This window comes from Biomphalaria glabrata, chromosome 10 (assembly GCF_947242115.1).
Source record: "Biomphalaria glabrata chromosome 10, xgBioGlab47.1, whole genome shotgun sequence".
NCBI lineage: Eukaryota > Metazoa > Mollusca > Gastropoda > Planorbidae > Biomphalaria > Biomphalaria glabrata.
The window spans coordinates 37,843,958-37,870,284 of NC_074720.1; the positions used below are offsets into that span (position 1 = coordinate 37,843,958).

Consider the following 26,327-nt stretch of genomic DNA (forward strand, 5'->3'; position numbering starts at 1 on the left):
GACGTAGATTGGTAGGTCATTCCTGTTTTTGTGTGTGTGTGTGTGTGCCTGTGACCTAGATCTTTAAAAATAAATATAATATTATATAGGCCAGTGCAGGAACAAAAATTCTGTAATGCACAGCGTATTGCATAGATCTAGATCTATTTAGATCTAGATTTAGAGTCTAGATCTAAAAAATTTTTACAGTAAGCGAAAATTTGTGTGAATAAATAGATCTAGATCTTTGATCAATAAACGCCTGTGCAATATTGTCCGAGACCCTATCCTAATTATTTTCTTTGTTTCGTCTTTTTTAAAAGTATTTCATGCAATTTATATTTTTAATATACCTTCATGTACTACAGGTCCTTATCAACCAATGAAAGTTAAAGTTAAATAGACAACCAATCACCTCGCAGAATTTTCAACATTTCGGTGCTGCTAAATTTGAATCATAGGTCCGTGCAAGAACTGGTGGCTCGCTCCTTTAGATAGAAGTGTATGTTGTACTCAAGATTTACAGATTTGTGATGGCTAGTACAGTTGTCAAAGATGATGGGCGCCCGAAAGAAACAATACCCGAAATTCTACATGATCCAGGGACTGGAAAGCGATATTTACGTGGACGATTTCTTGGCAAGGTGAATGGTTTTACAAGTCTGGTCTTGTTTTGGTTTTGTTAATTTGATTTGTGACAGCCACACTGTCAGAACTGAATAGTGAATTGTGACCGTCTTACTCTTACTCTTAGTGTCTAAAATATCCTCCTTACCTTACACTTTACACTTACTAATTTAAGTCATATTACTCCTTAGTGTGAATTAGATCTATTTTGACAATGACATGATTATTCTTCTAGATCTAGATTCTAGGTCTAGACTGAGGACTGAGTAGAAATTGAGTAGACTCAGTAGATCTATTATAATGATATGAATAATCTATTCGAATTTGAAAATCTATTCAGTCTATTCATATTGTAACCCAAATTGTTCTATAATAATTCTGATTCTATACTATACTAGTCTAGAGTCTAGCTAGACTATACTAGGTCTAATTAAAATATACTAGATCTAGATGATACATCTAAATACTAATACTGATTATTATAGTTATTAGGGATGTGAAATAAAATAATTATCTTTGAAAAATCAATTTTTCGTTAGTACATCATTAAAATACTTTGAAAGAACTTTCCAATGGTGTATAAATTATGACTTTAAGTTGAACAGTTAGAAAGTTATGATTTTTTTTCTGGCGTTTTGACCTAGCATTGGTTGACATGGAGCATGTAAGATGAGAGCGTTTCGCTCGCTCAGCCAGCGAGACACACCCCCTGCTCAAAAAGTAAAAAAATTGGAATTGAATTTCGTAGAGGATAAATCTACTTATTAAATAAGAAATTTAATTGTAGACCTAGTATTCGTAGTAAATTTCTAGCTCACAGTGTGATTTCGTTTATATTTATGACCTCCACTTGCTTAGAATATAAATATTGATGAAATAAACAAATTATCGGGTCTAGAGCTACAAGAAATGTCAGAGAGGTGTGGACAAAATGGTGGCTTTGTGATGGCAGAAAAATAACAAAATATCTAAAAAGTGGGATCAAATCGTCTGAAACAATTTTTTTCAAACTGGCTTTAAAATTATAAATAAAATAGATCCTAACATTAAAACTCTTCTAAAACTATCAAGAAACATGCATAATTGTTATATCTACTAGCCTATGCATGATTTTATTCATTAGGAAAGTTTAGTTTTAAAAAAAAAAAAAGTCCATAAGGAGCAGTGCAAATTTATGTTTTCAACATTATAATCGATAACAATTGAAGAAAGTAATGTATCGTGATAAAACTTGGCAGAAATATGGCCAGATATATAATCTATTACGGGGGAAAAAATCAACTTCTTAGGACTTACCTGAAATGAGTATCAGTAAAAATAAAAATACATATACAAGTCCACATGAAAAAAAATGTTCATCAATATAAAATGTATCCATATTCACCCATTTTGGCTACGATTTCAATGTATTTAAAATCATAATCGATTTCAACCAAGGGCCTATGTACAGAAAGTAAGAAAAACGAATCTCAAATTTTGACGGCATTTTTTTACTTCCGGTTTTACGGATTTTCACATATCTATAGTTATATATAGTTAGTAATTATACTATAGATCTAGTCACTATAAGTATGTGAGTATGTATAGAATAAATTATACATAGGTAAGATTAAAGATACTGTTAGTAACTATTCTAGATTCTATCTAATTAACCAATTTAGGCTAGATCTAGACTAAGAGTCTAGACTCTAGTACTAGTAGGGAGGTGAAAAAACAATTTTTCGTTTTTACATCATTAAAATACTTAAACAAAACTTTCCAATGGACTGTATAATAGAAATTATGACTGTATTCTGTATGTTTAACAAAGTTTTTTTTTTTTTGGTGATGTTTTGACCTAACATTAAGCGTAATAGAACAAGTGAGAGGAAAGCTTGTTGCTGGCTAAGCCGGGCGAGACACACCCCCAGGTCAAAAGTTCAGTTTTCTTTAAAATTTCAAGGTATACATGTATATAAATTAAGAAAAAAAATATATAAAAAACTCATTGGCCACATTGCGAAAACTTGAGGTCAATCATTATATTGGTTCTAAAATGTTTCATTATCTTAAAATTAATTTTGGCTTTCTATTTCTAGAAAGGAATTCTGCTCTCGTCTGTATAATTTTATAAATAGACACATGAACGTTTCCGAAATGAGATTAGGAAACAAATCATTTAACCAAGGTTGGTTACCTAATTTTCTGTAAAAACTTTTTAAAAAATAATTTTTTTACAGGGTGGATTTGCAAAATGCTACGAACTAACAGATATGGATACAAAGGAGCTTTGGGCAGGAAAGATTGTTCCAAAGTCTCTACTTGTAAAACAGCACCAGAAGGATAAGGTAAGTATTTTTAGTTATTTTCTTTACTCCACTATAAAAAAAAGTTCGGTTTTCTACTAACAGTTTTTTTTTTAAATTTAAAATAATAAATGTTCATGTTTGTTTAGTGTTCTTTTTTCTTTGTTCCCATTTAACGTGTTTGTCTATAGTGTATTCCTGACATTGTTTAATGTCAGTCTCATAAAATTAGCTTTAAAAATTTATTTTGAAACATTTACTTACAAAATCATTATTTTCTAGATGGCCCAAGAAATCGCTATTCATCGAAGTGTGGCTCATAGGCACATTGTTCAGTTTCACACATTTTTTGAAGACAGTGAGAATGTTTATATCTTACTGGAGCTGTGCAGAAGAAGGGTCAGTACTATTGGATTATATTTTATCTTTGGTTAGATATCAGTATTCAACTTAAAAGCCATTTTATAGTTAAGTAATTATATATTAGGTCATAGTTTTGTGTGGAAAATAACCTGAACCTATGCAGGTTTTTTTTTTCTTTCCCTTGGCATTCATTCCCTTTCTCTTTTTGCTTTCTATCACACAATGTAGAAATTTGTTATAGCTATTAGTGAGACCCAATGGGTGACAGTTAAAGTTGTTATATATAAAAACAGAATGCTGATGGTCCAATACGTAGTGGGGATAGGAACTATTTAGAATAATTTGGTTTCTCTGGTATGTTATAGGGAGCTGAAACTTTTTATAGTTAAAAAAAAAAACCATGATTGTTACTTGGTACCTTTTGTGGATGTTTCAGTCAGTATTACTGTAAATGTGCAGACATTTCATTTGTTAGTCCCTGCAAGTTTTTCCATTTTGAACATGTGGTATCTCTATCTGTCCTACTAATTAATGCTTGTAGAACTAGTAATCAATCCTACTTTAACAGTGTTTAAAGTAATTATTCTGTTAATCTTATGATCATTATGTAGCTTAATTAAATACACTTATATATATATATATATATATATATATATATATATATATATATATATATTGTAATCTATAGGTTTTATTAATGTACACATTTGTGTTGTTTTACTAGATCTAGTTCTGTTTGAGGCAGATGTGAATTTATAAATACAGCTTTTATTTAAGTTTAAACCAGAGTACATATTGCCACTGGCCAATAAAATGTAAATTATTTAAAATCTCAAAGTTCATTGTTAATGTGAAACTTATTTCAGTCCTTGATGGAACTTCACAAGCGTAGGAAGGCTGTCACAGAGCCTGAGGCCCGTTACTTTTCCCTTCAGATTATAGAAGCCTGTCAGTATCTTCACAATAATAAAGTTATTCATAGAGACCTGAAACTTGGAAATCTTTTCCTCAATGATGAGATGGAGTTGAAGATAGGAGACTTTGGGCTGGCCACAAAACTGGATTATGAAGGAGAAAGGAAAAAGTGAGGATGCTTTTTATTTGGTTTTATTCATTTTGTCTTAGTTTTGAAAAAATTGTTGTTTTTTTAAAAGATTGAAACATTAACACATTAAAAAAAAAAGTTTGGTCAGCAATGAGTAATTGTATTTTTTCTGTTCAGTATTCTATTGTAACTTTACAGAACTTTGTGTGGAACTCCTAACTATATTGCTCCTGAGGTTCTTGGAAAGAAAGGTCACAGTTACGAAGTGGATGTCTGGTCACTAGGATGTATTGTGTATGTAACAATGCTTTTCTTATAATGAAATATTTATCTTAAAAATAACTACCAAAAAAATGTCTAGTACAAAATGTAAAATTTACTTTAGCTTAAAGTTCTGTTAGGGAAATAACTTAACATTTGACTTACTCCAAAAGTAATATTGACAAAAAAAAAAAAGTTTCATGATTTGTTGTTTTTTTTATCTCCATAAAACACGTTTCTCTTGGCTAAAATAAAAAAAAATCATTACATCAAAATGAATGTTTTTCTTCAGATTTACTTTGTTGGTGGGTAAACCTCCCTTTGAAACATCATGCCTCAAGGATACATACATGCGCATTAAAAAGAATGAATACCATATACCACCCAAAGTAAGCATACCTGCCAGGAATCTCATCAATCGATTGCTTCGTCCCAATCCAACAGAGCGACCTAACATGGACCAGATAATTGAAGATCCATTCTTTACATCTGGTACTGTACTTTACTTTTATTTTTCATTCTCCACTTATTTTGGTATAAATTTTTCAGGTTACTTTATGTAATTAACCCAAAGCGCCTATTGCAATAGGAGACATTGTCCACTGAATAAGCCTAATGCAATAGCGTGTGTTGGGATGTTATTATTTTTATAAAACTTTCCTTTAAGAAGAGCTCATCATGTTTCGTTCAGAACAAGAGCTTTGAGATTCTCTTTTTAGGATATGTTTAGCTATTTTATTAATACTTTTAAAATAAACAGGACCTGGGAAATTGAGTATTTTTTTTTTTACCATGTTTTTATATTAAATGTATTTAAGTATGTATTTTTTTGAAACTAGTCATATTTTTCAATATTTTAAAGTTGTTCTTTATAACATTAATTTCTTTTCAATTAAAAAATATCTCTAGATTGGCAAATTACAGTCTTTTCATAACAGAAATAGGCGCCATAGGGTCAATAAGATATAATTATATTTTCTATAAAATTTTATTTGCTACATAAGATATCTAACGGTAATAATATTCAGTTGTTGTTTTTTTTTTTTTTGGCATGAGGGTTAAAATTAAATTATAACAAGTCCTTTAAAAAACTAGCTTACTTGTGTTTTAGTAGACAGTTTTGCATTGTTTGATAAAATTTTCCTCTTCTTGTTAAGGTTATCTCCCACCTCGCTTGCCCACATCTTGCTTGACCATGGTGCCTAGATTTGATGGATTAATTAAGCAATCATTGGATGCCTCTGATATGGTGGTTCTTGGAATGTCCAGAAAACCTTTGTTAGATGTGAACGGTATACTCATTAATTATTCTTTCAATTTTCTTGTTTGGCTAGTTGATAAAATCACTTTTAAAATGTCAGGTTTCATTACTTGATTAAAAAATATTTTTTTTTTAAGTAAGTTTTAATTACTCTTATAACAGAAGGTCAAAGGCCATTCACAGCTGAGCCAATGAAGCGAGATGAGAGAAAGAATGATAGAGGAGCAGGGGAACCTGATCTTGAAGGCCGTGCAGAGGCTGGAAGGAAAAGTAAGCTGCAGTTTTGTTTAGCTTTGATTCTTGGTTAGGTTTTTGAAGTAAAACAAATATTTCAATGGTGTGAAAAAAAATATTTTTGCAGCTGAAGAAGAACCCAGGGATTATTATCTCTCTGATCTCTGTGGTCAACTTTCTGCTGTTGTTGCTTCTAAGCCTGGAGAAAGAGTGAATCCCCAATTAGGTCAGTTTTCCTCCTTTTTTTTTTATCAATATTAATTTTTTAATGTAAAATCTTTATCAGCTTCATTATTTATTTTTTTTTGGAGGAAAAAATAATTGTGAAAAAATTTATAGGATTTATTTTTTGTTTCATTTTAATTTCTCTTCCAAACATTAAAGTTACAATAATTATTAATAATATGTAAAATATTTAAAGGTTGTTTTAAATAATTGACTTTATTTTGTTTACTAAGAAAAATGTCATTTCTTTTTAAGTTATCAATTTTGTAAGTTGTGTTTTTGTTTTCAACCCTTGTAGATGAGTGTGAGGACCCTGCAGCCATTCCTATCTACTGGATAAGTAAATGGGTGGATTACTCAGACAAATATGGCCTGGGCTACCAGCTGTGTGATAACAGTGTTGGTGTGCTGTATAATGACTCCACAAGAATGACATTACTTTCTAATGGAGAGTAAGTAGAAGGCTAGTTTTAAAAATTTTATTAGCATGTACTGGGTTTTCTCTCTTCATTCTGTGTGAATGTGCCTTGAACTTGTGTGTTTAGGAAAATGATAATTGCTGGTATTAATCAAATCAATTAAAAATGTAATGGCCATAGAGTTAAATGTAATACATTACAGATAGCTTTAAAAAAGTAGGGAATACATTTTTTTATTATCTCAGATTTAAATTATGGCAAAAATATAAAGCACTATCACAGTCCTAAATCGACAGATCTGTACTAAAGGGAGGCATCTTAATATTTAAAAATACTTTTAAAAAAAATTAAAAAGGTTTTTTAAATAAAAATATTCACTTTCCAAGTGGGATCTTTTTAGCATTGATTGGTATTTGTCTAAATTCTCATGGATATGCAGAGTTGTGTGACTTCATTTATTTCTTTTCAGTAACATTCACTACATTGAGAGAAATGGGGAGGAACATTATCACACCATTCGTCAGTTCCCTGAAACTTTAAGCAAAAAAGTCACATTGTTGAAATATTTCAGAAATTATATGAATGAACATTTACTAAAAGTGAGTCCCCTTGGCATTTGTATTTTTGATGTCAGTGTATTATAAAATAGACAGGTGTATAAAAAGTAATTGGTAGGTTGTTGCCTTTGAATCCTCAATATTGGGACAGTCAAGTATATTATTCTTTATTATGAACGGTGTGTAATATTGAAAATTAAAATGTCATAAAGTAAGGGGTGAGGGATCCAGATTATTCAATATTCAACATAATTCAAAATGTACCCCATTTAAGGGGACTGGGGTACCTGAGTGGTAAAGCACTTGGCTTCAAGGGTTGTCCATGAAGATTGGAATTTCAGGATTTTTCAGACAACCCTCTCTAATGGATACATATTTTTGTAATTGTTGAGAGAGTTGAGTCATGGACTCTTGAAACTCAAGGCCAATTAAAGGTTCCTTTCGCCTGCCTGCCTTAATAATTGTGCTATCTGGGAGAGATCCAAGTAGATCACATCTCTATTTCCAGTGGCTTGATTCCCATGACTGTTGAGACTAGAGTTGATGCCAAAGGCTGAGCAGACTGGGATAACTCCTCCACATTCCTCCAATGTACTACAGTGGCCCCTTGAGGAGTAACATGTGGATCGTGAGAGGGTTTGAGTTCTTTCAATTACCAACCAGTGCAATGAACAAAGTTCGTAATCACCCCAACAGGAGTCAAAAGTTTGCTACCCTAGAGGTCTCTAACAACCATTTCTGTACGGGCTATCTATACCTGACATTAGTTGGGGAAAGTAAAGGCGGTTAGTTGTGCTGGTCACTTAAACACTGTCAGTCGTAGAAACTTAAGCTTTACATCATGTGCCCCATAGATCACACAGCCCCTAAGGGGTTAATTTACTGTACTTTTTACCCATTGAAAAGCTTAGAAAAACAACTGATCATATATAGTCTTGTAAAGTAACCCATTTTTTTCCACTGTTGAAAATAAATGCAGACATTTTACCATATGTACATTCTAAATTTTTAAACACTTATTCCTTATTCCCTTTGTCTGCCTTTCATTTCATAAATTAGTGTTCCTGCATGTGAATACTATGTAGATTTTATTTAATTAATTTCCAAATTTCCATTACATTGGTAACAAGCTGATAGTATTGATATGTACAAGATTTTAACATTATGGAGAAAATGTCGTATTGGAGATCATTAGTTATGTCAATCTTTTTGTATATTGGACTAAAACTTAATGTGTGCATTCATTTCCACTACATAGGCTGGTGCAAACATGACACCTCGAGATTCCGATGAAATGATCAGATTGCCTTTCTTAAGGACATGGTTTCGAACAAGAAATGCCATTGTTCTGCACCTGAGTAATGGTACATTGCAGGTGAGATTTTGTTATTGATTGCTGACATTATGTCCACTAAATATATTTTTTTGAATGTTGAACTAATTAAAGCTTTTCCGCTATTACATTCATAAATATGAAACGTAGTATATAGTTATACAAAAGACAAAAAAAAAAAAAAAAAGAATTTTTTTCTTTTTTTACAAAAGTTAATAAGTCATTGATGAATTAAAGTAATTAAAATTATAATAAGATTGTTCACACACAGAAAAAGTTTTTTTCTTTTTGAAGACTACTTCAACCATAATGTTCTTGATGGGTTCTAGATAATTAGCATGCATATCTAAATGCTATTTAGTTAGTATTTAAAGTGTTCAGTTTTACCAGAAAGATTGACAGAAAAATTTGAGCTTTGTTGTCAAAAATACTCTCTTGTCCATTGGCTTCTTGTAAGTGCAAGAATAGATAATTTGGCCACACTTGGTTATCAATGCATACACAACAAAAAAATGCACTTTTACCTTAGTGAACTGATCACTCCACAAGTCTATGGACTCAACAGTTCTAGTTCTGCCATGTTTTCCCCCCAAAAGTTACGGCTTGTGGGCTTTTTCAGTGCATGTACCAGAGGTTTGGCACTCACTCCCCATGGATCTCAAACTACATGCTTCACTACATGACAGACATAAGTTGAAACGTTTTTTTTTTTCCTTTTAACTCTCTAGCTTATGTTTATCGTAGTGTCTTTAGCCTTGTCATGTTTGTTGACAGCGCTTTATAAGCTAATTTATTATTACTATTATTATCAGTGATGGGAATTTTCTGAAAATTTTCGGAATTCTGAGAATTCTTCGGATTCGATTTTCTAACAAAATAAATTAGAAAATTTTCCTCGACATTTTTTTTTGGGGGGAAAAAAAATCAGAATTTTAAAAAAAATGAAAAAAAAATCTGATTTTTATTATTTTTCCATTTTCGGAAGAATGTGAAAAAAAAATCTGATTTTTATTATTTTTCCATTTTCGGAAGAATGTGAATAATATTTGATTTGTTTTGAACATGCGCACATCCGTTCTTTTGACATAATTAAAGTTATATTTTTAAAAATCTCATAATCATATTGTCTTATAGATCAAAGTCTAGACCTAGCTTTTGAAAAGTAATCAGAGTGGACAGAGTTGAGAGCATCATATTGCCCGGCGTCTTTTTGCTCTGTTGTTACTATGGCCCCTAGATTATTTCTAATTTGAACCCTGCCTGCTGACATTCCATGAGTTCAAATGGGATTAGATTTAGACCTCTAGATCTATAATAATATCTTGATCTAGTAGACCTACTGGCCATCTATATAGTAATAAAGATTTAGGCCTATTTTACATGACTATAGTCACATAGTGAGTTTCTGAGTATAAGTCTGTTTCTGTTAGAATATAATAGAATAATAGTAATATATTAGATCTAGAGTCACTAGAGATCTAGAACTAAGTTAGATTTAAGTAGATCTAGACTATAGATATATCTAGATCTATAGTGAGAAATATATATGAAAGTTTGTTTCTCTAACTAATAACTAATCATTACTAATGCCTTAAAAGCCCCCAGTGTGGTAAGAGATCCACTTCTTATAAACAACTTGGATCAGCATGAAAAAGAGACATTACGGAAGCCTCAAAATGCAGTTTTATTGCTAAAAAATGTTCTTCCTCTAAGCATTGCTCCTCGTCTGTTTGTTCTTGCTTGTCTTTCTTAAGAACTCAGCAGAGATTCAGCTGCTTTCTCTCAATGGCTTTTCAAAGCATTTTTGGTGGGCTTCTTGTAAAAAGTTTAATAAACAGTGATACAAACAGAAGTGTAGCTCATACTCCTAGTATTTCCAAAACTCAAGCATGTTTTGATTTTCAAACACATTAACTTTATAGTTGTTTGAGAGAGAAGTTGTTACAATACCAGTAAAGCAGTTATCTATTATAGAATGCTCAGAATGGACCCAGATATAAAGCATCTGCAAAAAGCTACTTCTTCTCATCAATATGTACAAACAATAATTGCATGCAATTTGTGTTGTGCATGTGTGCAGTAAAGCTTATACAGTGTATATGTATATGTAATACAACATTATTTAAAGAAAATATTAAATATAATTAATTTTACATGATTTAAAAAAAATTCAACAACATATTTTTTTTAAGTCGCTGCGACTGGCCAGTTATAAAACGTGGGTGTACAAAATTTCCAAAAATTTGTTCAAAGTCTGTTCCCATCACTGTATTATTAATATAGAAGGTGAAGAACACTTCTTTTTTTTTGCATAGAAAATTTTATTTGCCTGTGTCCAGAAAGTCTTGACTCTCAGTCAATGGCTAGAAAGGAGAAATGCTCATTACTTAACACTTTATCAGAATAACTAGAACTTTTAATAACTACAGACAGAATTTTACTAGGCCCCAAATGTTGCATTTAGTCTGTTGTGAGGCAAATGATTGCTTAAGAGCTGACGAATAGGTCCAAAATATTCCTAGCCTAATAAATCTCTTTTTGTTTTCAGATCAACTTTTTCCAAGATCACACCAAAGTCATTGTGTGTCCCTTGATGGCAGCAGTTACATACATTGATGAGAAGAGGGAGTTCCGCACATATCGACTGAATCTTATAGAAAAATATGGCTGTTCAAGGGACTTGGCCAGCCGCCTGCGCTATGCCCGCACAATGGTTGAAAGGCTGATCAATTCCAAGTCAGCTAGTAGCTCTAACAGGGCCAAGTCTGCCGCTTCATAGGACAGATGTGTTATTTATTTTGCAACATTGAATCCTCACCCCTGCTCTTGTTTGGAGAAGTTAAAGTGTTCAGTAAACTATACAACAGTTAGATGTTTGTAAAGACATGTAGTAGACTAGTAGATACCACTGTGACCTGTTGTGAAAGAACTTGTATATGGCTTTCCTAATTTGGGGCATTGTTATTTTTTTTATTTTTTTTTTCATTCAAAAAATGTTTTGTTTTGAAGGAGCATTCAGGATTTGTACATTTTATTTTCCACTCTGAAGTTTCTAGTGGAATATTTGTTTTCCTTTTGTGTGAGTCAAGACTTTCTTGAAAGTTTTGTTGAAGGTAAGGAAGCTGAAAGCTAAAGCTTCACTTGGACAATTTTAAACGTGAATGCATTTTTTTTTCTTTTGTGATGGTCATAAACGTACCCACGTTCTTAATGAATTGTAAAGGGGTCATTGACCCATGTACTTAATGATTTGTAAAGGGGTCATTGTTAAACAGCCCTGACATTTGCTCCACAGAGGCCATTCAACTTGTAATTGTAAGATATCTGTGTGGGCTCTTTGGTGAATTCTGTTTTATTTGATATCTTGTTTCTTTTGAAAACCTTAAAGATTATGTCTTCATTCATAGAATGAAAAACTTTGTGTTCCTTATTTCTCTTTAAAGCTTGATTTTTTTTTCTAGGGGTTAACATTACACATTTTTTTTTTATAATTTATAATATTTGCCCGAACTTAAATTACACAATTCTCTGCGTTTTCATGCACTACTTTCCCCAAAATAAATTTTCTCACACTTTCTGTGGTAATTTTCAGAATTTCCATATTGTCCATATTATTTGTTGGTGTTGGCTTGTAGTGAATTTAGGTTTATGCTCACTACATTTGACATGGATATTTCTAGGAGCAGAAATCTGGCCTTTTTGATTGCCATTATTTATTTAATTCCTTGAGTTATCTTGTTTTTCCTGGATTAGTCAAATTTATAGGTCTCTTGCTTTGTTTTTGTTTCAGTGATTTTGATTTTATTGCATTGTTTCCTAATCATCTACATGTGTTCAATAACAAATTAAAAGAAAAAATCTTTCAAGAATCAGAGCCTTGAATTATGTTAAAGTGTTAAAATAGTCTTGTTTTTATGTTTAAAAGTAAGCAACATATATGCTATCAAACAATTTGTTGGGCTTTTCATCCCTTTTTTTTTTATGGAAGCAGATTTATTTCAATTGAATACTTTTAAATGAACTTTAAAAAAAAAAGTATTAATGTTCTAATTGGCTGGGAATGTTTGCTGTGGAAAATATTAGTTAACTAGACTTGTGTGACCATTGCAAGGTTTTAAGTAACTGTGATTTTTTTTTTTAGCTCTTTGACAAGGGGCTTTCAATCATTCTTAATCTCAACTAGGTTTCAAGTGAGTATTGTATTATCTCACTAAATATTTCAAGTGCAGCGTTTCATTGCACAAAGTGCTGCCCACATTTCTATTTGACATTCATGTAGGCTTTTTATGCAAGTATGCACCCCCAATAACCTGTAAATATGTTTGAAATTAACTATCTATGGACTTTGTTTGGATTATCTAATCATCATTTGTAGTTACCATGTTTTGTATTCAACATTTGAATTTGTACTACATCCCAGACTTGCTAAGTCCACCGTTGCAAACCAAAGTCTTAAAAGAATCATTCTGGTAAATGTCAGCAGGTTAAGCAGTGTGCATTAATTGGTGTCAGAAGTAAGCAAATTGAAAGAAAGCTTAAGTAGAGTGTATAATGTAGTTTAAATTAGTTGCTATACCTGTGCAAACATTTGCTAGAATTTTGTATGCAGTTAGCAAGTCTGGTATGTTTTGTTTACTTGTGTCTGAAGTGTGGTGGGTTATTGGTAGACTGGCAAACATTTGCTAGAATTTTGTATGCAGTTAGCAAGTCTGGTATGTTTTGTTTACTTGTGTCTGAAGTGTGGTGGGTTATTGGTAGACTGGACCCGTGAATGTATTTTCTAAATGTAGCTAGTTCAGAATGGCTAACTACAGTTGCATTGGCTGCCTATTTTATATCATAGTAAATTGAGAATGGAAGGCAAAGTATTTGTCTCATTTTGTTCTCACATCCCATATGATGCTCTAATGGAACTCTGTAGTGGGTGCATTTGTTATTGTCCAGACATGAGAATGAAGACTGGATGAAATCATGTGAGTGCTTTCATTGATCTAGTTTCTGGCCTTCACCAGTGGACACACAGCTGGACATAGTTTTGAGGTATGAGGTCAGCAATAAACATTGATTGGACCAAAGAAACGTGTTAGTGATTCATTGCATATTTTGTTGAATGCGTATCAATGACATGATAAAATAAATCCAATTTTTGGTCCAACTCTGCTTCACTCTTGGTTATGAACCAAACAGATCTCTCTAGAAATGTAGTTACTTTCATTGTCTAAGTAGCATCACACACTAAACTCTTGAGCAGAGACTTAAACGCCTTGAAACTAGCTAATTGTTGGGGAGCACTTAGTGCTCTTATAGCATTCACATTAGCTCTGCTACACAAGATTTGTTCTATGATAGAATTGCCTATGGCACAGGTAACTGATACAAATTGCAGTTCGGTAGAATCCATGGCTTGAAGGGGGTTCATGACCATTTTCCTTAGTAGGAAAAAAGTTACTATGTATTTGTATGCAATACCCTTAGTGAAGTTGAATACTATTTTATATTTAGTTCAGTTGAGGATTACTAAATTTGTTTTTTTTGTCACATTAAACCTACAGGAAGGGGGCCCACAAATACTTTGCTTGTATGCTACTGAATACATTTGATTCAATAATAGTTTATAAAGTTTCTGCTGGAGGCCTTAACCATTTTTATAGTTCAGTGATCATTATAAACCATCCTGTCAAAAGGAGTTTGTAACCAAAATAACAAGTTTAAAAGAAAACTATTAGATCTATTTCTTGATGTTAAGTCTAGCTAGTGCAGATGATAGGCTGGACTGGACATGCAGATCTAGATTACAAACCATTTACAACAGACCACCCATTATTTTTCACAATACATATTTATATTTGTGTGGTCTTAAGACAGTAGTTAGTGTAGCTACTAGATCTATTTAGAGCCATTGAATGGATGTAGCAGATGTTTATCTCCCAACAATTTGACCGCTGGTCAGCTCAGCAATGACCTCTCTTATAAACGTGTCCCATTTGGTCTGCCATAAAGCTCTGGCTTGAATCTTCTCATTAGAACTCATCGCACTGTACCTTTAGAGAACATAACAAGTAGACAGTATTATGTATCCTTCAGTTACATGTTCGCACTAAGCTACCATTACTTATTTAGGTATGTACACTAGCTACCAATGGTAATCTTTTGTTTTTCTGTTGATAAATACTGGGTAATAAAAATTCGAGAATCTTCGCAATTGAATTTTTTTTTTTTTTGCTTATATCAAGCAAATAATTCTAAATATAAAAGTTAAGTTCCCCTTTCAGACCTTGTGATGTATAGGGCAGATGATGTAAAGATCATCTGTTTCTTAAGCCTACATTTAACGAGGGTGTCATGTGGCCAGCACAACGACCAACCGCCTTTACTTTTCCAACGAATTTCATGTACCCATTAGAGCTAGGTGGACTCAGAGGCGCCCAAAGATCCCGAAATTAAAAATCCCAGAATTCGATCCCCGGTCCAGAAATTAAGCGCTCTACCACTCAGCCACTATGCCCCCAATTCTAAATATACCAGTTGTAAATCTAGTTAGTTTTCAATTAATGCATTTAGGAAATAGCCCAAATAGTAGTGGTAGATGACGTCGCCGTTCACCTAAGTGCAAAGGTCGAATTCGTAGAGGTAGTGGACGTTCTTACACATTTAAAGGTCGAATTAATGGTGGTAGCTGGAGATGACGTTCAAACGAGTTTAAAGGTCGACACAGTCTGGTCGTATGTTATTGAGATATGAATACGACAGACAGACAACACAAAACAATAGTTCTCCGGTCAATGCCAGAAATAGATTCACGTGACAATATTTAAATGACAAATACCATCTACACTAACAAGACACGTGGGACAAGTACAAGAACTATAACTATATGGCAACTACACAATGATAATCATGTTGACAAATAATACCCACTCAATGGAATTCAACGCCAGCTGCTTGAGGAAGCTGAGTCCAGTGTCGCGCCCGGACAGGTCCATGAAAGCCATGAAAAAATCGTGCGACAGTGGCGCCGCCTCCCAGGTGGCAGGGTCGTCGGAGCTGATAACCACCGGGAAGCCGTCGGCCATAAGTACTGCCATGGGGTGGTTCCTCAAATCATTCACAAGACCCAGGAGCTGAAGTGAAGAGAAAATAGACATACACGTATTCATGGCTCAGATATGGGGGCCCCTAGGAACCGTTATCACTAATCGGAGAAGTGGCAAATGGCGCCTCAACCAGTAAGCTTCGGACAGGAGGAGCTCGTTAGCCTTGGCTGGCTACCCACCTAAAGGAAGGAAAGCTCTAAATCCAAACCTTTGCGGCTATAGCCATACACGGGAAAGACTAAGGGAGCCAACCCTAAAGGAGTGATGACCCTTATGCAGCTTGCAACACTTAAGTGCTACAGCCTGGAAGAATCTAGACGCCGCTGATCCCAAATGAGTGCTAAATAAGTTATTTGTGTAGGGCCTACAGTCAGTGACAGCTACTAAGTTTAGACCAGAGGATTACACGCGATGTATGAGAATGCTTTTCCACTTCAGAATATGGCTCTATACCAACAAACAGGGCCGGATTTAAGGGAGGGCATATATTATGGGGCTACAGCACCAGGGCCTTAAAAAAACAACAACAAATATATGCGAATTTCGACAAGCTAGAAACATTTTAAATATTTTTTTTTCGCATTTTTAGGGCTTGCAAATATGTCGCGAATAAGAAGTACATGTTTTTAGCATGCTCGGAATAAGTAAATACAGCTCTGGATTTACGACAGTGCGTCGACCACTTTTTAAAACTAAAATATGCATATTACATTTTTTTTAAAAGAAAATTATATTAAATTTATATAACTTTATTTCTTTCTTCTAAAATATAGCATGCTTTTAGATATAAGTATTTTCATTCATAAATGGATCTTTATTAAAAGTTTCGAAAAATTGTTGGGGCCTCCAAGTAAATCCTGCCCCGGGCCTCCACATATTTAAATTCGGCCCTGCCCACAAAAACGCTATACGAAATAATCCATAGTCGTTTTTACAACTGAAAGTTGACATTAATGAGTTTTGAAAGTGCAAAAGCAAATCGATGATTCATGAACAAACAGATGAATATCTACATTAAACATATAGCCTATGTTTTAGTGAGATGTACTGGCTAGTGAACACTGTCATTATACAGGTACATGCACAGATACACATATTATCCACACGCAAAATGTTAACTCTCTTACTAAGGGGCGGACTGGCTATATGGGCATTCGGGCAAATGCCCGGTGGGCTGGTACCCAAGTGGGCCTGTTGGGCCGCCGAAAGGGCCGCATGGATGCCACTATGGAAAGTATTAAATTGTTAAAGGTTTTATAGTAGCCTATTCTTTTATAAAAGTGACTCTCTGAACGTCATGTTTAAAGAAATCTTTTACAGACTCTACAATGTAAGACTAATTTAAATCTAACACATTCTCCGATATTATGTAATAGTCTACATCCGTTAACAGTGAAACTAGTACGCTCCGTCCCTTTAGGGCCAACACACTTAGCGGTTAATAAGCAACATAAGGTCTATATTTCTAATTAAGATTTAGAGGATGTTTACAAATATCGATACATTATCCAACTTAAAATAACGATTTTGAGGACAGGTAGACCTAGAGCTAGTAGAACTGGATGCCCTGATATCCAATTTGTGGGCCGGATTGTATAGAATTGCCCGGGCCGATTTTGACATCCAGTCCGCCCCTGCTCTTACCTGATTGGAGATGGGATTGACTTCCACAGCGATGTTTCTTTCTTTCATTAAGCTGGACATTTTGGGATGTTTAGCTAGACCGTAGCCATGGCCCACTCGGGTTGTGTTCAACAGTATGGCGTCCACCAAGTTGTAATCTACTTCAGTCTCTTGCCATTCTAGGATTAAGTAGAAGAAATTAACTGTACACAGTGGAATGTACACTTGGTAAGAATAATTAGTCAACTGATCTTAAACATTGGCAAGCTAATGAGAACTAATCAATTAAATCGCTCAAAAAGAAGGTGTGAAAAAAAAAAAAGAGATCTGAGGCAATTTTTTTAGGCCTATGTAGCATGTGATAGGACCTTAGTACTAGAGTTGCAAGACAGGCCTAGAGGAGGACAAAAAAGAGGACAAAGCCTTACAAAGGTAGAAAAAAGTATTTTAGATGTCAAGCTAACTGAGACAAGAAAGTCAGACATGATTGGTTTAACAAACAAACAAAAAACAAACAAACATAATACACAAAAAGATAGCAGCTGTTGAAGCTTCTTATTTGATGTCTTTCAGAATGGCCAGAGCTATGAAACATCACACCAATGCTGAGGAGTTTGTGTTATCGCGATAGTGGAATGGCTGACATGTTTGCTGATATTATCGACTAGGTAATCTTGGAAATGGTATGTGGTCTAGTTGCTGATATTATCGACTAGGTAAGGTAATCTTAGAAATGATATGTGGTCCAGTTGCTGATATTATCGACTAGGTCATCTTGGAAATGGTATGTGGTCTAGTTGCTGATATTATCGACTAGGTAAGGTAATCTTAGAAATGATATGTGGTCCAGTTGCTGATATTATCGACTAGGTAATCTTGGAAATGATATGTGGTCCATTTGCTGATATTATTGACTATGTAATCTTGGAAATGATATGTGGTCCAGTTGCTGATATTATCGACTATGTAATCTTAGAAATGATATGTGGTCCAGTTGCTGATATTATTGACTATGTAATATTAGAAATGATATGTGGTCCAGTTGCTGATATTATTGACTAGGTAATCTTGGAAATGATAAGTGGTCCAGTTGCTGATATTTTTGAGTAGGTAATCTTGGAAATGATATTTGCCTTTGAAATTATTTCATTCTGATATCTTTCTGAAAATATCGAAACCTGCCTTTTTACCTGCCTGAGTGGACCACTTCGGGGGCCGATTTTGAGTTTGTGTTTCCACACAAACTGTCTTTGTAATCTTGTTTTTTCCTTGTCTATTCATAAAACCATTGGTAGCATTTCCAATATTTAGCATCCACATCCCGCTAGATAAATCCACAAACGTTACGAATTTGATAACAAAAATCAAAAGCACAGTTACTCAGATGAATAAACAATAATGATTGTACTGTTGGCGGTGGGGTGGGTCACAAGGTGGGTGGCCGTTAGTGGGGTATTGTAAACAAATAAAAAATGTATCTTAACCTTAAAGGTAGAGAGAATCGCTTTTATAAGGTAAAAAAAAAAAGTTAATAATAATAATAGTAATAATTGCTTTTAAATAGCGCTACTTTCATGCTTATAGCATGCTCAGAGCTCTATGGTGCAATTTCATTAGTGGACCAGTGGGGGGAGGGGGTATCTGGGAGAAGGTTTTCTGTGCTGCCTTCAGTTGGGGGGTGGTGGTGGTATGGAATAAAACTAAAACTAAAAAAAAAAAAACCCAACTAAAAATAAACGTACAGCCTTGATACATCAATCTTGTTTTCAACAGTGTAGAATTAAAGACATCGGACCAATAGTTTCGATACCTACTTGTTTCAGCGGCGTGAAAGACATCGGACCAATAGTTTCGATACCTACTTGTTTCAGCGGCGTGAAAGACATCGGACCAATAGTTTCGATACCTACTTGTTTCAGCGGCGTGAAAGACATCGGACCAATAGTTTCGATACCTACTTGTTTCAGCGGCGTGAAAGACATCGGACCAATAGTTTCGATACCTACTTGTTTCAGCGGCGTGAAAGACATCGGACCAATAGTTTCGATACCTACTTGTTTCAGCGGCGTGAAAGAAGTAGGGCAACGTGTTCTCCGGGTACAGCAGGGCGTCTATGTAGTAGGAGAGAGGATAGTTTGGGTCCTCCTGGCCCACCAGATCGTAGCCAGCGAAAAAGTTTGGATACTTCTGACGCAGTGCCATGGCAGACTTCACCTCGTCAAGTATGTCAGTCTGTGGTTTGTATCTAGAGCACAAATATCAACAACAAACATGTCTTACTAAAACAAAATAAAAGAAGAACAATTCGATAACACGATAAAACCAGGAGGATGTTTTTTAAAATAAAAAGTTCGACATAAATACTTGTATTGGTAAGGGTAGAAGGGAACGCAAGAGCGTCTTTTTTAATTGGTCGTGTCCCTTTTCAAGAAACTCTTTTCTAATGTCAAAGGTCACGGTACCCATCCATCAGAGAATAATGAGGGTCCTAACGTACGTACATTTTTCAACTTTTAAATCTTTTTTGGATGGTGGATTTTCTACATTTTGTGCTGAAGTTTCAGCGCACAGGATGAAACTACGTCGCGGGCCGGATGTGACCCGCGGTCCGTAATTTGGGCATCACTGGTTTAGAAGATTTTAAATCTGCAGATATAAAGGTTGCAAAAAAAAATAAATTAATGTAATAATAATAAAACATCTAACTTGAAAAGAACACAGCTCAACGTCACTTCCTGTACACCGGATACACCAAAGTATTTAATTTACATCCATGCATGGACATTTCTAATTCATGGTTCCAAAAACTTGAACTTTGCGACATACATCGACCCCTGAGAGTGTGCTATTGTTTCTAATATGGACGGTTCCAATATGTCGTACATTCGTATGCTTACTGTACTTCGGGTGTGGTGGCTCAGTGATACAAAGCTAGGCCTCCTGAGTTTTTTTTTTTGGAGTATAAATCTGGGGTTTTTATTTCAATTCTGTCGCTTATTCGCCTCTGGTGAACCTAGCATCGTCTGCCACATCGACCTCCGTGTCATGATGTTATAATGAGTCTTTACTATTTATTTCTTTTTTATATGCAAGCTACTAACTTGGCTGATTGTGAGTCACGTGTGTCTATTACCTTGACCTTGATAGAATTTTTGAAAAAAAAAGAATTACCTCAGTCCGGACATGATGATCTTTGCTCCGAAAAAATCCGGGTTTTCCCGGACAAAAGTGTCAGTGACGTCTTTGTAAAGATCAGCCCCAAACTCTGCATCGTGAGTTGTCCCGTTGAGCTCTGAGAACTAGAGACACGTGGGGAGGCAAGCTCCTTAGGAAACTGTTCAAACTACAGCTGCAAGAGAGAGGAAGACAGGAAGAGAGAGATGGAGAAAGAGGGAGACAGGGGGAGAGAGATGGAGAGAGGGAGACAGGGGAAAAGAGATGGAGAGAGTGGGAGAGAGTGGGAGGAGAGAGAGATGGAAGAGAGAGTGTGGGCGAGAGACAGACTAAGACTAAGACTAAGACTGCTTTATTGATCCATATGGAAATTTGTTGTTTCTCATATAAAGACAACACAACAGGGGGGGGGGAGAGGGAGAGAAAGTGTGTGTGTTTCAGAGAGAGAGGGAAGTAAAGATTGAAACAGGAGCGAACGATAGAGAGGGAGAGAAAGTGTGTGTGTTTCAGAGAGAGAGGGAAGTAAAGAGTGAAACAGGAGCGAACGATAGAGAGGGAGAGAAAGTGTGTGTGTTTCAGAGAGAGAGGGAAGTAAAGAGTAAAACAGGAGCGAACGATAGAGAGGGAGAGAAAGTGTGTGTGTTTCAGAGAGAGAGGGAAGTAAAGAGTGAAACAGGAGCGAACGATAGAGAGGGAGAGAAAGTGTGTGTGTTTCAGAGAGAGAGGGAAGTAAAGAGTGAAACAGGAGCGAACGATAGAGAGGGAGAGAAAGTGTGTGTGTTTCAGAGAGAGAGGGAAGTAAAGAGTGAAACAGGAGCGAACGATAGAGAGGGAGAGAAAGTGTGTGTTTTTCAGAGAGAGAGAGGGAGTAAAGATTGAAACAGGGGCGAAGGATGGAGAGGAGATACTAGATAATGAAAGAAGAAGAGAGCGAGAAGAAAAGAGTAAGAGAGAAAGAGAGAGAGAGAGAGAGAGAGTAATATAGAGAAAGGGACAGAGAGAAAAAAAGAAAAAAAAAGTAAAAAAGAAATGGGAACAGCAAAAGGGGCTTGCGATGGTTTGTCAAATGGGTCTGTAGCCTATAACTTAAGTTGGCATTAAGGAGATAATACATACATATATGCAAGATGTTAATTTTGTGTAAAGGACTTGTGGTTTTAAATGGGATAAGGTGTGATAAGGTATCTTGCTCACTGTGTCCACCTCCCAACCATCTCCAACCATGCAATAAACTGTGTCCACCTCCCAGCCATCTACAACCATGCAATAAACTGTGTCCACCTCCCAGCCATCTACAACCAGGCAATAAACTGTGTCCACCTCCCAGTCATCTCCAACCAGGCAATAAACTGTGTCCACCTCCTAGCCATCTACAACCATGCAATAAACTGTGTCCACCTCCCAGCCATCTACAACCAGGCAATAAACTGTGTCCACCTCCCAGCCATCTACAACAAGGCAACAAACAGTGTCCACCTCCTAGCCATCTACAACCATGCAATAAACTGTGTCCACCTCCTAGCCATCTCCAACCATGCAATAAACTGAGTCCACCTCCCAGCCATCTCCAACCATGCAATAAACTGTGTCCACCTCCCAGCCATCTACAACCATGCAATAAACTGTGTCCACCTCCCAGCCATCTCCAACCATGCAATAAACTGTGTCCACCTCCCAGCCATCTCCAACCATGCAATAAACTGTGTCCACCTCCCAGCCATCTACAACCATGCAATAAACTGTGTCCACCTCCCAGCCATCTACAACCAGGCAATAAACTGTGTCCACCTCCCAACCATCTCCAACCATGCAATAAACTGTGTCCACCTCCCAGCCATCTACAACCATGCAATAAACTGTGTCCACCTCCCAACCATCTCCAACCATGCAATAAACTGTGTCCACCTCCCAGCCACCTCCAACCATGCAATAAACTGTGTCCACCTCCCAACCATCTCCAACCATGCAATAAACTGTGTCCACCTCCCAGCCATCTACAACCATGCAATAAACTGTGTCCACCTCCCAGCCATCTACAACCAGGCAATAAACTGTGTCCACCTCCCAGTCATCTCCAACCAGGCAATAAACTGTGTCCACCTCCTAGTCATCTACAACCATGCAATAAACTGTGTCCACCTCCCAGCCATCTCCAACCAGGCAATAAACTGTGTCCACCTCCTAGCCATCTACAACCAGGCAATAAACTGTGTCCACCTCCTAGTCATCTCCAACCAGGCAATAAACTGTGTCCACCTCCCAGCCATCTACAACCATGCCATTAACAGTGTCCACCTCCCAGCCATCTCCAACCATGCAACAAACAGTGTCCACCTCCCAGCCATCTACAACCATGCCATAAACAGTGTCCACCTCCCAGCCATCTACAACAAGGCAACAAACAGTGTCCACCTCCCAGCCATCTCCAACCATGCAATAAACTGTGTCCACCTCCCAGCCATCTACAACAAGGCAACAAACAGTGTCCACCTCCCAGCCATCTCCAACCATGCCATAAACTGTGTCCACCTCCTAGCCATCTACAACCATGCAATAAACTGTGTCCACCTCCCAGCCATCTCCAACCATGCCATAAACAGTGTCCACCTCCCAGCCATCTACAACAAGGCAACAAACAGTGTCCACCTCCCAGCCATCTCCAACCATGCAATAAACTGTGTCCACCTCCCAGCCATCTACAACAAGGCAACAAACAGTGTCCACCTCCCAGCCATCTCCAACCATGCCATAAACTGTGTCCACCTCCTAGCCATCTACAACCATGCAATAAACTGTGTCCACCTCCCAGCCATCTCCAACCATGCAATAAACTGTGTCCACCTCTCAGCCATCAACAACAAGGCAACAAACAGTGTCCACCTCCCAGCCATCTCCAACCATGTCATAAACTGTGTCCACCACCTAGCCATCTACAACCATGCAATAAACTGTGTCCACCTCCTAGCCATCGACAACCATGCAATAAACTGTGTCCACCTCCCAGCCATCTACAACCATGCAATAAACTGCATGCACCTCCTAGCCATCTACAACCATGCAATAAACAGACTGTATTTTCTATGTGTTGTGTATGGTCCTACAGAGACTGTTGAAGATAATTAAGCTCAGGAGAAACAATGTTTGGTCTATGAGATAAAAACCTTTAGTTTCTATGTGTGAACAGGAGAACGCATAAATAGATTAGAGGTTTACAATATGCTTGAAACGTAGAAACCAGTATTAAAAAAAGGCACTGACCCCACGTAGCTGACCTCTCAATTCAATGTACTGGACATTGTCCTCTTTAAACTCAACCAGAGCTTGTCTGTAGTAGTCTCTCATGATGTCTGCATTGAACAAAAGGCCGATAACCTAAAAGAATATACATGAAAATAGAAAGTACTGAGTTCGCTCCCTTTGAATTCAACCCTTCATATTAGTAACCGTAGGCTACTTCTCGATCTAACGTGTAACGTGGCACTACAGAAAAAAAATAATTTTGAAATAGTTTTAAATGGAAGACAAAAATAAAAGTGAATAATAATACAAATATCCTTTTGGAGCTGTCGTCTCAGTTTGAGTATCGAAACTTCTTGCTAGCATTGCTCTTACAACAGAGGTTTTCACGGAACGGCCAAAATAACTAGACAACCAGAGGCGTGACAAGTGTTGGTGTTACCTAGTGGGGTTGGCTAAGCAGTAAGATAATAGCGTCAACCCCTCCACGCACGCACACACACACACAAATCCAAGATAAAATTTCTCACAATAGCTATCGTTATTGTTAAAATATTAGTGTAACCAGTGCCGGATTTAAATATGTGGAGGCTCCGGGGAAGAATTCTTGTGGAGGCCCATACACTTTTTCGAAAGTTTTAATAAAAATCCACTTTATAAAAAAAATACTAATATCTAAATTTTATAAGAGCATGCCATTTATATAAAAGAAAGACAGTAGCTGTAAATTTTAAATGACACTTTCTTGAGTTTAAAAAAAAAAGGAAAAAAATTATTTAATATGCATACTTTACTAACCAGAAAAAAAGTAAATTTTTAGGGTTTACGCAATTTAATATGGGAATTCGAGCACAGCATAAGTAGATACATGTTAACCAAGACTTAGTAAAATCACTAAATTTAGAAAGCATTCAGGAGAGAAGATTCAAACGTAGAAAGGAAGCAGTACGTAAAACACTGAACCACAATCTTCAAATACAAAACAAAATTTAATAAAACTAGTCGGCCGGCGGCGTAGCATACGCCGCTATTTTGCAGGGCCGGTCTTAGGCCACTTCAACTTATGCGACCGCAGTGGGCTCCGCACTTTCATAGGACCCGCGCTACTCTAGGTGTATAAATTATTAAATTAAACCATTTTATAACTTATAACTGATTTTCCTCGGCCTACTGTCGATTTACCAGGAGCTCCTGGAAATCTCCTAAAATTGCAAAATATAGGAAAAAGTCCTGGAAATCTCCGGAAATTATTAAAATCTTTAGAAAAGTCATATAAATCTTCTAAAATATGTAGACAAAAATTGTCATTTTGGGGTGTCATTCAATATGGAAAACGCCAATCCTACGCGCGGATAAAAAAAAACGGCATTATCCCGTAATTTTGGAATCTGGTGAAAGAAGCTTCTGGCGCCTCAAACTAATAAAGAATTACTTGAGGTCAACAATTCTCGTAGACAGATTGAAACATTTGGTAATTCTTGCTATTTAGCGTGATCTATGTAGGAAATAAAATTTTTATGATATACTGTATGACTTCGCAACACGCAAGGCTCGTAAAGTAATTCTGTACGTAGTAAAGAATGAATAAAAGTCCGGCCCTGCTATTTAGTGACCGGTGAATACAGAGTAGATTACTTGTTCTCCACCCCCTCTTTTTTCGCCGCTAAATTTACGTGAGATAGAAATATAAGCTATTTTCCAAAATTATTAATCTAAGATACAGAAGTAATAAAATTATAAATAAAGCTAGGCGAACAATGTAAAACAATGAATTGGCCTATTTCATAGTGTTCAACCAAAAAAAAAAAAAATTCTGACAAATATTCATTTTTTAGGTATTCGAAGTACAGACACACGGCCGATATGAAACAATCAAATCGAGGCTATATAAACAAACTTAGAAATACATTTTCTTCTGGAGAGATTAATCTAATATTTTTTTCTGCACTATTTTACAAATATTTCTTCAAAATATTGAAATTCATATGAATTAAAATATTATATATGGTTTATAACAATATTAGTAAAGGAAAAAAATGTTTTGAGCGGCTGATGTTTACAATTATAAATCTGGTAATACTAGAATAAATTAAATAGATGATATCTTTTTCCAATAGTTATCAGCCTTTGACAAATGACCTTTCGTATATTATTTTGGTAGTACAATGACATAGAGAACTCTAGAGACTTTTTATTAACAAAATTTTGCATTTTTTTGTCATTAAAATTTTATTTTATAAGTGAGTAGTAAAAATGACATAATATATATATAATTATTTAAAGAATATATATTATAAAAAATCTATAGAACAAATTGTATATTATTTATTTATTTATTTAAAACACAATGAATAATTGTGAAAACTGCACATTTCTTTTAAAACCAATTTTAAATTTTATATCTTTTTTTTTTAAATGAAGGCACTTTCGGGTTTTAGTAATAGCAGAAATGTGTGCCATACTTATCCGTAACGGAAAAAAAACAACACTATTACAATAAATAACAATAAAAATAAATTTAATCTTAAAATGAGTTATATGCCAAAATGAAATAATTTTTTTTTAAGCTCTTCATACACATACTTTGAGCTCTGTACTTTAATAGAAACC

At 35.5% G+C, this 26,327-nt stretch overlaps 2 protein-coding genes across 2 annotated transcripts in view; one reads left to right on the plus strand and one right to left on the minus strand.

The window, feature by feature from the left end:
- Nucleotides 1–363: 363 nt before the first annotated feature.
- LOC106060920 (serine/threonine-protein kinase PLK1) lies at nucleotides 364–13,668 on the plus strand. The gene is made up of 13 exons (XM_013218954.2): nucleotides 364–623; nucleotides 2,826–2,933; nucleotides 3,174–3,290; nucleotides 4,121–4,338; nucleotides 4,498–4,593; nucleotides 4,853–5,052; nucleotides 5,718–5,852; nucleotides 5,984–6,091; nucleotides 6,183–6,281; nucleotides 6,579–6,732; nucleotides 7,169–7,298; nucleotides 8,515–8,631; nucleotides 11,138–13,668. Exons 1-13 carry the CDS (start codon nucleotides 513–515, stop codon nucleotides 11,366–11,368), a joined length of 1,824 nt encoding a protein of 607 aa, XP_013074408.2. The 5' UTR covers nucleotides 364–512; the 3' UTR covers nucleotides 11,369–13,668.
- Nucleotides 13,669–14,409: 741 nt separating this feature from the next.
- LOC106060930 (adenosine deaminase AGSA-like) overlaps nucleotides 14,410–26,327 on the minus strand; it is a 29,664-nt gene continuing 17,746 nt past the window's right edge. The window contains exons 7-12 of the mRNA XM_056043806.1: nucleotides 23,739–23,852; nucleotides 20,478–20,605; nucleotides 19,361–19,551; nucleotides 17,328–17,485; nucleotides 15,508–15,710; nucleotides 14,410–14,630 (exon numbers count right to left, since the gene is read on the minus strand). Of these exons, the coding sequence (XP_055899781.1) occupies nucleotides 14,510–14,630; nucleotides 15,508–15,710; nucleotides 17,328–17,485; nucleotides 19,361–19,551; nucleotides 20,478–20,605; nucleotides 23,739–23,852 (915 nt within the window). The 3' untranslated portion in view covers nucleotides 14,410–14,509. The remainder of the gene's footprint in view (nucleotides 14,631–15,507; nucleotides 15,711–17,327; nucleotides 17,486–19,360; nucleotides 19,552–20,477; nucleotides 20,606–23,738; nucleotides 23,853–26,327) is intronic.

Bases quoted from the DNA above. Each gene is read 5' to 3' on its own strand.
- LOC106060920 (XM_013218954.2), top strand. From the start codon at position 513: ATGGCTAGTACAGTTGTCAAAGATGATGGGCGCCCGAAAGAAACAATA. The intron at 6,282-6,578 runs GTCAGTTTTCCT...CAACCCTTGTAG, and splicing joins AAGAGTGAATCCCCAATTAG to ATGAGTGTGAGGACCCTGCA. The intron at 8,632-11,137 runs GTGAGATTTTGT...TTTTGTTTTCAG, and splicing joins TGAGTAATGGTACATTGCAG to ATCAACTTTTTCCAAGATCA.